Consider the following 14432-nt stretch of genomic DNA (forward strand, 5'->3'; position numbering starts at 1 on the left):
CAGCAGAAATTAATACAATATTGTAAATCAACTATACTTTAATAATTTAAAAAAAAATAATTTTCAAAAAAATTACAAATGCACAGACTTTATGACCTGATGTTTCAAGTTTCTGGAATCTATCTCAGGAACCATGTGCACCAGAGCAGGATGATGAACAAGGTATTTGTTGCAGTGTGATGTGTGAAAACAGAAAAGCAGGAAGCAAATTGGTAGATGTGAGCACTGGTGGCCCCTCCCACACTCCTCCCACCCTGTAGAGGACACAGCCAGTCAGCAGTCTGTGACCTGCAGGGAGGCCTCCATCAGAATGCCACTGGGCTGCCACCTTGATCTTGAACTTCCCTGCCTCCAGAATTATAAGCGATAACTTTCTGGTGTTTACAAGCTACCCAGCTGGGATTTTTTGGTTATAGAGGCCTGAATAGAATAAGATGCCCCCTAAATGTCCACTGACAGAGAAAGTGAAATTCGCTCAGTCGTGTCCGACTCTTTGGGACCATGGACTATAGAGTCCATGGAATTCTCCAGACCAGAATACTGGAGTGGGTAGCCATTCCCTTCAGGGGATCTTCCCAACCCAGGGATCGAACCCAGGTCTCCCATATTGCAGGCAGATTCCTTAACAGCTGACTCACCAGGGAAGCCCGTCCACTGACAGAGGAATGACTTAATAAACTGGTTCATCTGCACAGTGGGATACTATGCAGTGGCTTACACGCATGTGGTGGATCCAGAGGAAGACAGAACTCACCAAGACCCCTAGCACATGCCCACAGATGAAGCCGAGGAAGGGCACTCTCATGAAATCCACACCATATAGCCTCATCCACGTAAAAGCAAAGCAAAAACAGAATGAAATACAAAAGCAGCACACCAAGTGTCCTACACATGTATAGAAACACGTGTGGCTAAGAAGGAAGTGTCACAATTTAAGTCTGATTTAAGAGAGGGATCACTGCCAGGGAATGAGGTGGGGAGAGAGAGTTCAAGAGAATCCTTCACAACGGGAACACATGAAAATATATTTCAGAATTATCTGAGTAACTTAAAATTAGCTTCAGGAGAGTTTCCTGGTTGCCTAGTGGTTAGGGTTCCAGGCTTTCATTGACAGGGTCCGCAAGGTGTGTGGCCCAGTCAAAAAGAAAAAATAGTTTTAAAAAAAGACTAATGGGAGAAGGGAGGGACAATGCAAGAGTAGGGAATTAAGAGGTACAAAATAAGCTATTAGGTATAAAATAAGCTACAAAAATAGAGCATATATTGTACAACACAGGGAATATAACCAATATTTTATAATAACTATAAATGGAGTATGCTGCTGCTGCTGCTGCTAAGTTGCTTCAGTCGTGTCCGACTCTGTGCGACCCCATAGACGGCAGCCCACCAGGCTCCCCCGTCCCTGGGATTCTCCAGGGAAGAACACTGGAGTGGGTTGCCATTTCCTTCTCCAATGCATGAAAGTGAAAAGTGAAAGCGAAGTCGCTCAGTCGTGTCCGACTCCTGCGACCCCATGGACTGCAGCCTACCAGGTTCCTCCGTCCATGGGATTTTCCAGGCAAGAGTACTGGAGTGGGGTGCCATTGCCTTCTCCAATAAATGGAGTATATACACCTTTAAAATTGTGAATCACTGTACTGTACATCTGTAACGTATAATATTATACGTCAACTACACTTCAATTAAAAAAAGAAAAAAAAAAAGACTGATGGTAAATTCAGTTACTTCTTCATTCTGTCAACTGGATTTGCTCCCTGCTGCCTTTGGGCTGGTGAGGTGTACACGGTGTTGAGAAACTGAGGCACTTGGTGTTGAGAGCACACAGAACAGAGAAGTCTGGGAGGCGGCGGAGGCCTTCCCAAAGAGCCAACACACGGAGTTAAGACCTGACACAGTCTTGCCAGCGGGAAGTGAGTTCTGAGCAGAGGCCGTAGCATGTGCAAAGGCCCTGAGGCCAGACTGAGCTTGCGGTGAGGACAGGAGGAGAGTGGTTTGCGGGTGTGGAGGCAACGGGTGAGGGGAGAAGAGGCAGAGGAGGCTGGAGAGGCGGACAGGGGCCAGGCCACATGGGCCCTGTGGATGGCAGAGAGTTGGGATTTTATTTGCGGTGCGGTGGGAACTGCAGGAAGAATTAAGCAAGTTAGGGACTTCATCTGCCTTAAATTAATAAAAGACTTTCTAATAGGCTGAATAGTTAGTTTCTCCTCCAAATTTCTGTTCACCTAGAACATCAAAATGTGACCTGATATTGGAGATAGAGTTTTGCAGACATAATTGGTTAAGAGGAGGTCACACTGGATGAAGGTAAGTCTTATATCCAATGACTGGTGTCCTTGTAAGAAGGCCATGTGAAGACACATACCAGGAGGAAGCCATGTGGAGATGAAGGCAGCGATCTGGGGTAAAGTGTCTCAAGCCATGGAGCATTCAGGGCTGTCAGAAGCCACCAGAAGCCAGGAGAGGGTCTGAGATTCCCCCTCAGGCCCTTCAGAAGGAACCAGCCCTGCTGACACCTTGATTTTGAACTTCTAGCCTCCAACTGGGAGAGAATAAATGTTTGTTGTTCTAAGCCACCAACATGGTAATTGGTTACAGCAGCCACAGGAAACTAACACAGAAACTGACTGCTTAGGGGAGGAGCCCATCCGGGCTGGAGCAGAGGCGGCGGGAGGAGCAGTAGGGAGGCAGCCGGAGCCACGGCCAGGGGATGCCAGGGGCCTGGGCTGGGAAAAGTGGGCAGAGCCACGCATAATGAGTTGCAGATGGGACCTGTTAGGAATACATACTTAGCTGTGTGCCTTATGCACATGGAGAATTATATACTGTGACATCCCATGTAAAGTTTACTGTGTAAAATACCATGTGTGTGTGCTGGGCTTGCCTGGCGGCTCCATGGCAAAGAATCTACCTGCCAATGCAGGAGATGTAAGAGATGCTGGTTTGATCCCTGGGTCGGGAAGAAACCTGGAGGAGGCCATGGCAACCCACTCCAGTAATCTTGCCTGGAGAATCCCATGGATGGAAGAGCCTGGTGGGCCTCAGTCCAGGGGGTCACAAAGAGTTGGGCATGACCGAAGCGACTTAGCACGTGTGTATATTAAGTCACTTCAGTCATGTCAGACTCTTCTCGACCATACTGTTTAAATAGTCTGTGCTTTGATTTCAATACCTTTAGACCATGAAATTTTTGTACCTTGTTTTACATCCCTGGATATGTCCCAATGTCTCCTAGTTTACAGTCTATGGGAACTTGAATGGAATTTGTATCCTACTGCTCTGTGCAAATTGTATAAATCTTAATTATGTTGAATTGGTTCACAGTGCTTTTCAGGTCTACTATATCCTTCTACTTCTCTGTACATTTACTCTATTAATTTTTGAAGATTTTATATTAAAATTCCAACTAAAAAAATCTTAATTTATCTACTTAAAAAATAATTGTAATATATAGAGGACCTGGGCTTCTCTAGTGGCTCAGGTGGTAAAGAATCTGCCTGCAATGCAGGAGACCTGGGTTCGATCCTTGGATTGGGAAAACCCCCTGGAGAAGGGAATGGCAAGCCACTCCAGTAATGTTGCCTGGAGAATTCCATGGACAAAGGAGCCTACAGTCCATGAAGATCCCAAAGAGTCAGACGCAAATGAGCGACTAACAGGTAGCGGAACTATATGTAACCTTGTTCTGTATCTTCCAAGTCTCCTGTAAATGCGTTATTGCACTTTCATAATTAAAAATTAAAAATAAATAAATAGTCCATCAAGTGGTAAATCAATGACCTTTCCAAAAGTAAAAATAAATAAATAAACAAGTTAGCACTTGGCCCAAAGAGGTCACAGTCAAACACACTTGGCTTATTCAACACTCAGCCTGGGCTGATAGGAGGGAAACCCCATTCACACCTACACCACAGGAGCCCCATGGTGCCTTACCTGCCTGCATCTTGTGAAATGGTCACTGACACATCTAAGCCCAGTGTAGTGACCCTCTTACACACAGCATCCATGTCGATGATGGAGTCAATGCTTTCCGGCCCGTCCTCCACACAGCACTGGGAGCCGGGGCAGAATCGGCAGTTGTCCAGGCCCTTGTAACCCTTGTTGTGTCCACACTTCTCCAGTGTGACTGCGGTTGCCATGCCTGACACGCCTACGTGCACCACCAGCTGCAGACAGATGGGTACAGCTTAATAAGGTGTGTCAGGGGGCTGGGGAATCCCCCCAGGCCAAGGAGAGGACAGTGGCCTCACAGAGCCCTGCTGGCGGTTATGTGCTTTCTGACATCTTGCTGCTGGAATAGATCCTGCAATCACTCTTACAGAAAGGTGTGCCAGTCGAAACACGCAAGAATGTGAAATACGCCAGGATGTTCATAGCAGCGTTGTCATTACAATACTGGAAACAACCTAATTGGCCATTCATGGGGAGGGGGGTTGACTAAATAAATTATGAGCTACTGTGCTCACGGCAAGTTTGTATGGAATAATCTTCAAGACATATTGCCAGATGCAAAAGGCAAGGTATAATTTCCAAGGATCTAACCTAAAAATAGTCAAAGAGATAATAATCTGCCAATGGTCACTTCAGTGTAATTTATAAAAATGAGAAAAAAAAAACATGGAAATGAAGAGCAAGCCCCAAAATAGAAGAATGGCCATATTAATTACTAAATATAAAACCCAGCTATTAAAATAATGTTGAGGGAGAATTTTTAATGACCTGTGCGATTACAAGCTCCTGGGCTGCTTTATCTGCTACTGGCTGCCTGGCACTAACACTGTTACCTGGTGCTCCATAACCAGCAGGACAGATGACACAGTGATCTCCTGTGAACGTAAAAACACACTAGCAGCTGCAGTGTGTACTTTATAGGGCTGAGTGGGGACTCTGCCACCATCCCACACACACGAAAAAGGTATGTCCCTCTGCTAATACCTAGAAATTGTGACTGGGACCTTATTTGGGAAAAGGGTCATGCCAGATGCAATGAAGTAAAGGATCTTAAGATGAAGTACTCCTGGATTATCTGGATAGACCCGAAATCCGTTGACAAATGCCCTTAAAAGAGACACACAGAGGAGGGACAGAGGGAGAGGGAAGGAGAAAGTCATGTGAAGACAGTGACAGAGGATAGAGTGACACAATCACAAGCCAAGGAATGCTTGGAGCCCCCAGGAGCTGGAAGAGACAGGCAGGATCCTCCCCTAGAGCCTTTGGAAGGAGCCACAGCTCCAGTCATCGTGGACTTCTGCCCTAAAGGACCGTGTGCAGATAAATTTCTGCTGCTTTAAAATACCTCGTCGGCAGTCAACTGTTAGAGCAGCCACACTAATCCATGTAGCGCATGCTCAGTTGCTCAGTGGCATCCGACTCTTTTCGATCCCATAGACTGTAGCCCACCAGGCTCCTATGTCCGAGGAGTTTTCCAGGCAAGAATACCAGAGTGGGTTGCCGTTTTCTACTCCAGGGGATCTTCCTGACCCAGGAATCAAACCCGCATCTCTTGCATCTCCTGCGCTACAGGAGGACTCTTTACCACTGTGCCACCCGAAAGCCCTAGTCGAGAAGGACCCTGCTTAAGTACTACTTGCAGGCGGGCACATTTGTATGCGCAGATACGTGCGAGAAGAAGATGCGAGTGATGGCAACAACCCTGGTATCAGTCAACCATTATTGAGAGCCTACTGTAGGCCAGGAGTTCTCAACCAGTGGTTTGGCAATATCTAGAGACATTACGGGGTATCAGACTGGAGACAGAGACCTCCTGGCATGTGATGGGTGGCGGCCAGGTAAGGTGCTTAGCCCCACTCACAGTGCACAGCACGGCCCATCCCAGGGAAGGCTCTGGCCCCAGCAAGGCTGAGAAATCCTGGGGTAGGCTAAGGAACCGTTTATCGCCCTTCTGGCTTCATCTCCCTCATCACCACCACAAACTCAGGATGTTGGTACTGGTGATATTCTGATCTATAATAAGAAATATAGGGACTTCCCCGGCGATCCAGTGGTTAAGACTTCGACTTCCAATGCAGGGGGTGCGGGTCTGATCCCTGTTCCAGGAGCTAAGATCCTACATGCCTTGTGGCCACAAAGCCAAGCATAAAACAGAAACCATATTGTAACAAATTCAATAAAGCTTTTAAAAATGGTCTACATCCAAAAGAAAATCTTAAAAGAAATATTTATTTGTTCTTAGTCCACTATTTCAGGCACAGAGCTCTTAAAACTCCTAGAGTTCCCTAAGTGATGAAAGCAATAAAGGTGTCCTGCTGTGTTTTCTGGGGGGTCGCGTGGCATCGAGATCTTAGTTTCCCAACCAGGGATCAAACCCATCCCTCATGCAAAATCTTAACCACTGGACTGCCAAGGAAATTCCCTGTTTTGTTAATGAGGTAATTAAAAATATATTTTAAAAATTTATTTCTGGTTGCACTGGGTCTTCATTGCTGTGGGCCTCTTCCCTAATTGCAGACAGCAGGGGCTCCCCTCTGGTTGTAGCGCTCAGGCTTCTCACTGCAGAGGCTTCTCTGGTGGAGCACAGGCTCCAGGTGGACGGGCCTCAGTGGTCGCGTGCACGAGATTAGCTGCTCTGCCGCCTGTGAAATCTTCCTGGACCAAGGATCGAACCCGTGTCCCTGCACTTGCAGGCAGATTCCTACCCACTGAGCCACCAAGGAAGCCCAATGAGATAACTTCTGGAAAGCACCTTAGAATGGGGGCTAGTTGCCAGGGGAACCAGCCACATGATTAGAACACTGAAACTTTCAACTCCAACCCCTGTCCCCCAAACCTCAGAGGAAGGGAGAGGCCCCGGACGGAAAGTCCAGATGTCAGTGGCTAAAGAATTAATCAGTCATGCCTATGTCATGAAGCCTCCATAAAACCCTTAAACAACAGGGTTGGGAAAGCTTCTCACTTAGTGAACAAATGAAGATTTGGGGAGAGTGGGGCACTCAGAGAGGGCATGGAAGCTCTACACACCTCCCCCCATACTTTGCCCTAGGCATCTCTTTCATCTGAGTGGTTATTCCTGAGTTACGTGCTCTTATGATAAACTGGTAATCCAGTGAGTAAATGGGTTCCTGAGTAGTGAGCTGCTTCAGCAAAATTAACTGAACCCAAAGAAGGGATCTGATTTATAGTCAATTGGACAGAAGCACAGGTAACAGCCTGGACTTAAGACTGCCATCTGCAAACTATTCTATATAAAATGGACAAGCAGCAAGGTCTATATTCAATATCTTATAATAAACCATAATGGAAAACAGCTTTAAAAAGAAGTGTGTGTATGTGTGTGTGTGTATAACTGAACCACTTTGCTATACAGCAGAAATTAACACAACATTGTCAATCAACTGTACTTCAATAAAAAAAAGATTGGAATCTGGAGGGCAGTCCTCAACCTGTGGAATTTGATTCTTTTTATTTTTTATATTTGTGGCCACACCCAAGGCATGTGGGATCCGTTTCCTAACCAGGAATCTAACCCACAGCCCCTGCGGTGGAAGGGCGGACTCTTAACCGCTAGAGAGCCAGGGAAGTCCTGGAGTGTGAGAACTGAGCTGAATTTTAGGACTCCCAGCTGCTGTCCAGGAATTTCATGGTGTGTGGATAATCCCCTACACACACTGAACTGGGTGGTAGAATTTCAGTACTACAGTCACCCCTTGGCTTGGTATCTACCAGTGATAGCTTCCGGGTTGCCTCTCCTCCCTTGGATACCAAAATCTGGGGGTGCTCGAGTTCCTTATCTAAAATGGCCTAGAATTTGCATAACCTACTCATATCTTCCTGTATACATGACATCACCTCCAGATTACGTATAATACCTAACAGAAGGTAAGCACTATGTAAATAAATAGCTTCCTAGTCAAGGAAATTCAAATTTTGCTTTTTGGAACTTTCAGGAATTTTTCTTTTTTCTGCACTGCACTGCTTGTAGGATCTTAGTTCCTCAACCAGGGATGGAACCCAGGGTGTGGAAGCATAGAGTCCTAACCACTGGATTACCAGGAAATTCCCTGGAATTTTTTTTTTTTGAAATATTTTTGATCTGTGCTGGGTTGAATCTTGACTATCTTGACTTATTTCCACCTGTAACAGAAGGAAACTGAGGCATGTGGAAGGCTTTCTGTATGGTGAGAAGTTTCCTAAAAACATTTTCATGCATGAGGTTTTCTTTTTAACTAGGATAAGGCAGGGCTGCCTAGACACAGCAGAGGAAAAAGCTCATTCAAAGAAACTTCAGCCAATTCTCACTAAGCCTCCAGGCCTGCCCCAGTAAAAACAGGCAAATTCCACTTGAGGGGCAATGAGAGGGCTCCTTAAAAAGGAAGATGCCTCTAGCCAGCCCTGGAGAATCTGAAGTAACAGGCTAGAGTGGAGAACTGGGGCCCCCATAGGAGACTGGGACCCCACTTGTCAGAGACACCAGCCAAGCTCCTGCCCAGCTTGTGCCCAGGGTCTTGACTGGGCCACCACTACCTCTGGTAGGACGGTGTGATCCCTGCCTGTCCGGCCTCCAATCCATCACATGTGGTTAAAAACCATAGCTCCCTCCCACAGCCATTCTCCCTTTGGAAACACCACCCCCTCCTCCGACTCCTGCTCATTCTAGGAGGTTTGGAGAGAGGTGACACCACCCCCTGGCCACCAGAGTGGGCATTCACAAATTACAGCATTCCCTCTTCCCCAGCATAGTGATTGGCTCAGGGACTGGACTGTGACCCAAGCTGGCCAGTGAGAATCAGCTATAGACTTTGGGGAATTATTTGGAAGACAGGTGTTGTCTTTTTGCTGAGGGGCTGAGTCGATAAAGGACAGAAATGGTATGGACCTAACAGAAGCAGAAGATATTAAGAAGAGGTGGCAAGAATACAAGAAGAACTGTACAAAAGCTGCACTCAATATGCCAGCAAATTTGGAAAACTCAGCAGTGGCCACAGGACTGGAAAAGGGCAGTTTTCATTCCAATCCCAAAGAAAGGCAATGCCAAAGAATGTTCAAACTACTGCACAATTGCACTCATCTCACACGCTAGTAAAGTAATGCTTAAAATTCTCCAAGCCAGGCTTCAGCAATACATGAATCATGAACTTCCAGATGTTCAAGCTGGTTTTAGAAAAGGCAGAGGAACCAGAGATCAAATTGCCAACATCCGCTGGATCACTGAAAAAGCAAGAGAGTTCCAGAAAAACATCTATTTCTGCTTTATTGACTACGCCAAAGCCTTTGACTGTGTGAATCACAATAAACTGTGGAAAATTCTTCAAGAGATGGGAATACCAGACCACCTGACCTGCCTCTTGAGAAACCTATATGCAGGTCAGGAAGCAACAGTTTGAACTGGACATGGAACAACAGACTGGTTCCAAATAGGAAAAGGAGTACGTCAAGGCTGTATATTGTCACCCTGCTTATTTAGCTTATATGTAGAGTACATCATGAGAAATGCTGGGCTGGAAGAAGCACAAGCTGGAATCAAGATTGCCAGGAGAAATATCAATAACCTCAGATATGCAGATGACACCACCCTTATGGCAGAAAGTGAAGAGGAACTAAAAAGCCTCTTGATGAAAGTGAAAGTGGAGACTGAAAAAGTTGACTTAAAGCTCAACATTCAGAAAACGAAGATCATGGCATCCGGTCCCATCACTTCATGGGAAATAGATGGGGAAACAGAGGAAACAGTGTCAGACTTTATTTTTTTGGGCTCCAAAATCACTGCAGATGGTGACTGCAGCCATGAAATTAAAAGACGCTTACTCCTTGGAAGGAAAGTTATGACCAACCTAGATAGCATATTCAAAAGCAGAGACATTACTTTGCCAACAAAGGTCTGTCTAGTCAAGGCTATGGTTTTTCCAGTGGTCATGTATGGATGTGAGAGTTGGACTGTGAAGAAAGCTGAGCACCAAAGAATTGATGCTTTTGAACTGTGGTGCTGGAGAAGACTCTTGAGAGTACCATGGACTGCAAGGAGATCCAACCAGTCCATTCTAAAGGAGATCAGTCCTGGGTGTTCTTTGGAAGGAATGATGCTAAAGCTGAAACTCCAGTACTTTGGCCACCTCATGCAAAGTGTTGACTCATTAGAAAAGACTCTGATGCTGGGAGGCATTGTGGGCAGGAGGAAAAGGGGACGACAGAGGATGAGATGGCTGGATGGCATCACCGACTAGATGGATGTGAGTTTGAGTGAACTCCCGGAGTTGGTGATGGACAGGGAGGCCTGGAGTGCTGCAATTCATGGAGTAGCAAAGAGTCGGACACGACTGAGCGACTGAACTGAACTGAACTGAGTTGAGAGGGTATCAGTCAGCAGCCACCTATCATTGCCAAAACAAAAGCAAAGTGCAAAGCAAAGATGAGTGGTCAAGAGAGGAGGCTGATGACATTGGGTGAGCACCTGGATCAAGCTGTACCTGAAGCACACAAACATTGATGCTCAAGCTGGGTTGAGGTGTGTTTTGACTGTCACTTATAATGAAACACGTTGTGACTGATACAGAACTCTAGTGGGACAGAATCAGCCTCTGTGAAGTTTCAGATGCTTGCTTTCCTCTCTCACCTCCAAGGGTAACCCAGAAAAGTGTGGCACTTGGGGGGATAAGACTGTGGCATCAACCATGTGATCAGAGCAGGAACAAAGCCGCACAAGCCATCCATGCCTGGGGCCACCAGCTGCAGATCCTGCTAGGGAAGCACCTGCCTTTACCCCACTCACCTCTGCCCCACTCACCTGCGGACTGTGCTTCTCCCACAGGGCAGGGATGAGCCTCTGGACCGTCTGATACTCCACTGGAATCTCATACACATGTAGGTCCACGCTGTCCCCAAGCCCTAGTTTCTCCAGCTCCTGAAAGCAAAGCAGAGGAAACGCTGTGGTCTTAGGTCCAGGCTGCAGGGATAACACAGTCTCTGGGGATAAGCTGACCTGTCCTCAGAAAACAAGCAGAGCTCCTGACTCACGGCAGAGCAGGAAGGCACCCATGCTCATCCATCCCAGAGCTCCTCCCTCAGCCCCTTCTGCACCCATTCTCTCAGCATCTCCCTGGGCAGCAGCACGGTGCTGTGGCCTCTGAAGCTAGGATCCTGGATTTGAACCCTCCCTGTGTGACCTTGGACTTCCCAGGTGGTATTAGTGGTAAAGAACCTGCCTGCCAATGCAGGAGACTCAAGAGACGCAGGTTCAATCCCTGGGTCGGGAAGATTCCCCTGGAGGAGGGTGTGGCAACCCACTCCAGTATTCTTGCCTGGAGAATCCCATGGTCAGAGGAGCTTAGCAGGCTACAGTCCACGGGGTCGTGAAGAGTCAGACAGGACTGAGTGACTGAGCACACGTGTGACCTTGGGGAAGTCACTTAACCTCTCTTTGACTCAGTTCTCTCGTCTGTAAAATGGCGATAGTGACATATTTTCTTCACCAGGTAGTTGTAATAATTGAAGGAACCAATTCACAGTAAAGAGGTTCAAGCAATGCTGCAATGCTTAGCATATTATAAGTGCTCAAATAATATTGGCTGCCATTACTCCTATTATTTTTGCTGTTTGTTATTACGATCTTCCTTTGTTATACCTGTTAAGAATTATTTATGATCTTGGTGCAGGGTATACCACAGGACCCAACATATTTACAGATGGACCCAACTCATTAGAGAGTCTCTAACCATCTCAGGATGGAAGAGGTGTAAGAACGTCATGGATTATAAAAGAAATGGGCTCTGATGACCCCAGTGTTCATAGCAGCACTGTTCACAATAGCTAAGACATGGAAGCAATCTAAATGTCTATCGACAGGTGAATGGATAAAGAAGACGTGTGTGTTATATGTATGTATATATATGGACTACTAGTCAGCCGTAAAAAAGAATGAAATAAGGTCATCTGCAGCAATGTAGACGGACCTAGAGATTATCGTGTTAAGTGAGGTAAGCCAGACAGAGAAATACAAATATCGTATGATGTAAGTGATATTATCCTTATCACTTATCTGGATGCTAAAAAAAAATGACACAAATGAGCTTATTTATAAAACAGAAACAGACTCACAGACATAGATAAAAACTTATGGTTACCAAAGGGGATGGGCGGGGGGGAGTCAAGGAAAAAGATAAACTAGGAGTTTGGGATTAACATACACGAACTACTATATATTAAACAGGCAAACAATAAGGACCTACTGTATAGCACGGGAAACTATAATCAATATCTCGTAACAACCTATAATGGAAAAAATCTATATGCATAGATACACATATGGATACACATATTATATATATATTTACATAAATAAAAAATGGGGCTTTCCAGGTAGCTCAGTGGTAAAGAATCCACCTGCCAATCCAGAAGGCACAAGAGACGCAGTTTCGATCCCTGGGTCGGGAAGATCCCCTGGAGGAGGAAATGGCAACCCACTCCAGTATTCTTGCCTGGAGAATCCCACAGACAGAGGAGCCTGGTGGGCTACAGTCCATGGGGTTGCAAAGAGTCAGGCACTGACTGAGTACACACGCACGCATATAAACATATATCTGGGAAAAGGGGCTATTAATGGACCACCACAGGGGTACTTTTCTGGGGAAACAGGGGTTTTCTTCAGATTCTCAGTGTGGCAGTGCTCATGACTGGGCTTCTTCCCCCAGATTGGCACAAGGCCCAGTGCACAGCAGACCCAGAAAAATTTCCTGGAGAAGTTGATGGCAACTCACGCCAATATTCTTGCCTGGAGAATTCCATGGACAGAGGAGCCTGGTGGGCTGTGGTCCAAAGTGTCACAAAGAGTTGGATACCTAACACTTGTGGGATTCACTAGAGGTGAGTTTTTATGTTTTTTTTTTTTTTTTTTTTGTCATGCCACATGGCTTCTGGGATCTTAGTTCCCCGACCAGGAATCGAACCCAGGTCCCTGGCAGTGAAATTGTGGAGTCCTAACCACTGGACTGGTAGGGACAGAATAGGATAGTTAAACAGGTGACTGTGGAAGTTCCAGGAGGGGACTATGGGTAGAGAGTAGAGGGAAACCCAAGAATTTTGGGGAGATTACTGTAAGTTAATGATCACTCATGTAAGCTATTGGAATGTCACGGAATGAAACAACATGCTTAACTATAAAGTCAAAAATAAGAGCATGAGATATGCCCCAGGCCATTAGGTGGAAGAAAAATGTCACCACCCTTTTATGTATGTATATATGCTCAGTCACGTCTGACTCTGTGACCCCAGGGACTGTAGCCCGCCAGGCTCCTCTGCCCATGGAATTTTCCAGGCAAGAATACCAAAGCAGGTTGCCATTTCCTCCTCCAGGGAATTTTCCTTACTCGGGGACTGAACGCGTGTCTCTGGAGTCTCCGGCATTGGTAGGATTCTTTACCACTAGCGCCACCTGGGAGTTGGTGACAGACAGAGAGACCCGACAAGACTGAGCGACTGAATTGACTGAGTGCCACCTGGGGAGTCCTACCACCCTTCCCCTGATTTGAACAAGCATCACAATATTCTGAGTTGACCTCAGGGGGTCAGATATTCTCCTGCCCAAAATGAAGGAAGAGCTAGTGATGTAAGCCTCATATCTACTAGAGGGAGACAGTCTTCCCTGCCCCCTTTCCTCTGACTATAAAATTGTAGCCAATTAATCCTCAGGGTAGAGCTCCCTCGCTTGCATCTCTTCCAAGCATGCTATACTAATAAATCTACTTCTTGCCTCACTTTGTCTCTCACTGAATTCTTTCTGCGCTGAGACCTCAAGAACTCGAGCTTCATTAAGTCCTGAAACCCGGTGTTGTGATCTCAGTTGGAAGACCGTGAGTTCTGGCCTGATTCAAGTTGCGGCACATGGGTTCAAGCCCCAGTCAGAGGTGAATGGTTCTGGGAGCACCAGGGGAAGTCCCCAGAGGTGAGTTCTTGCATCTCCTACAGCGGCTGCAGGATTTCCTTCTCCAGTCACCTTGACCTTGCTACCCACACTATTCCAACTCTGTGCCCCATCGACTGAAGTTGCTCTAGAGAGTGTCCAGGAAAGGCGGGTCTCTCCTCACTGATGTGCTGTGTGCTAAGTCACTTCAGTCGTGTCCGACTCTTTGAGACCCCATAGACTGTAGCCCGCCAGGCTCCTCTGTCCATGGGATTCTCCAGGCAAGAATACTGGAGTGGGTTGCCATGCCCTCCTCCAGAGATCCTCCCAACCTAGGAATCAAACCCACGTCTTTTATGTCTCCTGCGTTGACAGGTAGGTTCTTAACAGTACCACTAGCATCACCTGGGAAGCGCCCCCTCACTGACAGATAACTCCAAATTGCTCCCCAAAGAGGGTGTGTCAAGGTCATCTGGAGACCAGAACATCTAGAGGGTAGTGGCGGGTGTAGGGGGGTCTCAAATGCCAACACCAGGAACTAGGACCCCAACCCTCTTGCCAAGCCCAGTGACATGTAAGATCAGGA

General features: G+C 46.5%; 1 protein-coding gene across 9 annotated transcripts in view; it reads right to left on the reverse strand.

Moving 5' to 3' along the window:
* PGPEP1 (pyroglutamyl-peptidase I) overlaps positions 1-14432 on the reverse strand; it is a 39543-nt gene that overhangs the window by 5237 nt on the left and 19874 nt on the right. For 8 of the 9 annotated variants that reach the window (XR_011567455.1, XR_011567454.1, XR_011567453.1 and 5 more), the window contains 2 exons: positions 10736-10852; positions 3931-4163 (listed from right to left, as the gene is read on the reverse strand). Coding sequence is in view for 6 of the 9 variants with exons in the window: in XM_070792509.1 (XP_070648610.1) it covers positions 3931-4163; positions 10736-10852 (350 nt within the window). In the remaining 3 variants the exon portion in view is untranslated. The remainder of the gene's footprint in view (positions 1-3930; positions 4164-10735; positions 10853-14432) is intronic. The other variant, XM_019963837.2, reaches the window with a different exon arrangement.

Source organism: Bos indicus, chromosome 7 (assembly GCF_029378745.1).
Source record: "Bos indicus isolate NIAB-ARS_2022 breed Sahiwal x Tharparkar chromosome 7, NIAB-ARS_B.indTharparkar_mat_pri_1.0, whole genome shotgun sequence".
NCBI lineage: Eukaryota > Metazoa > Chordata > Mammalia > Artiodactyla > Bovidae > Bos > Bos indicus.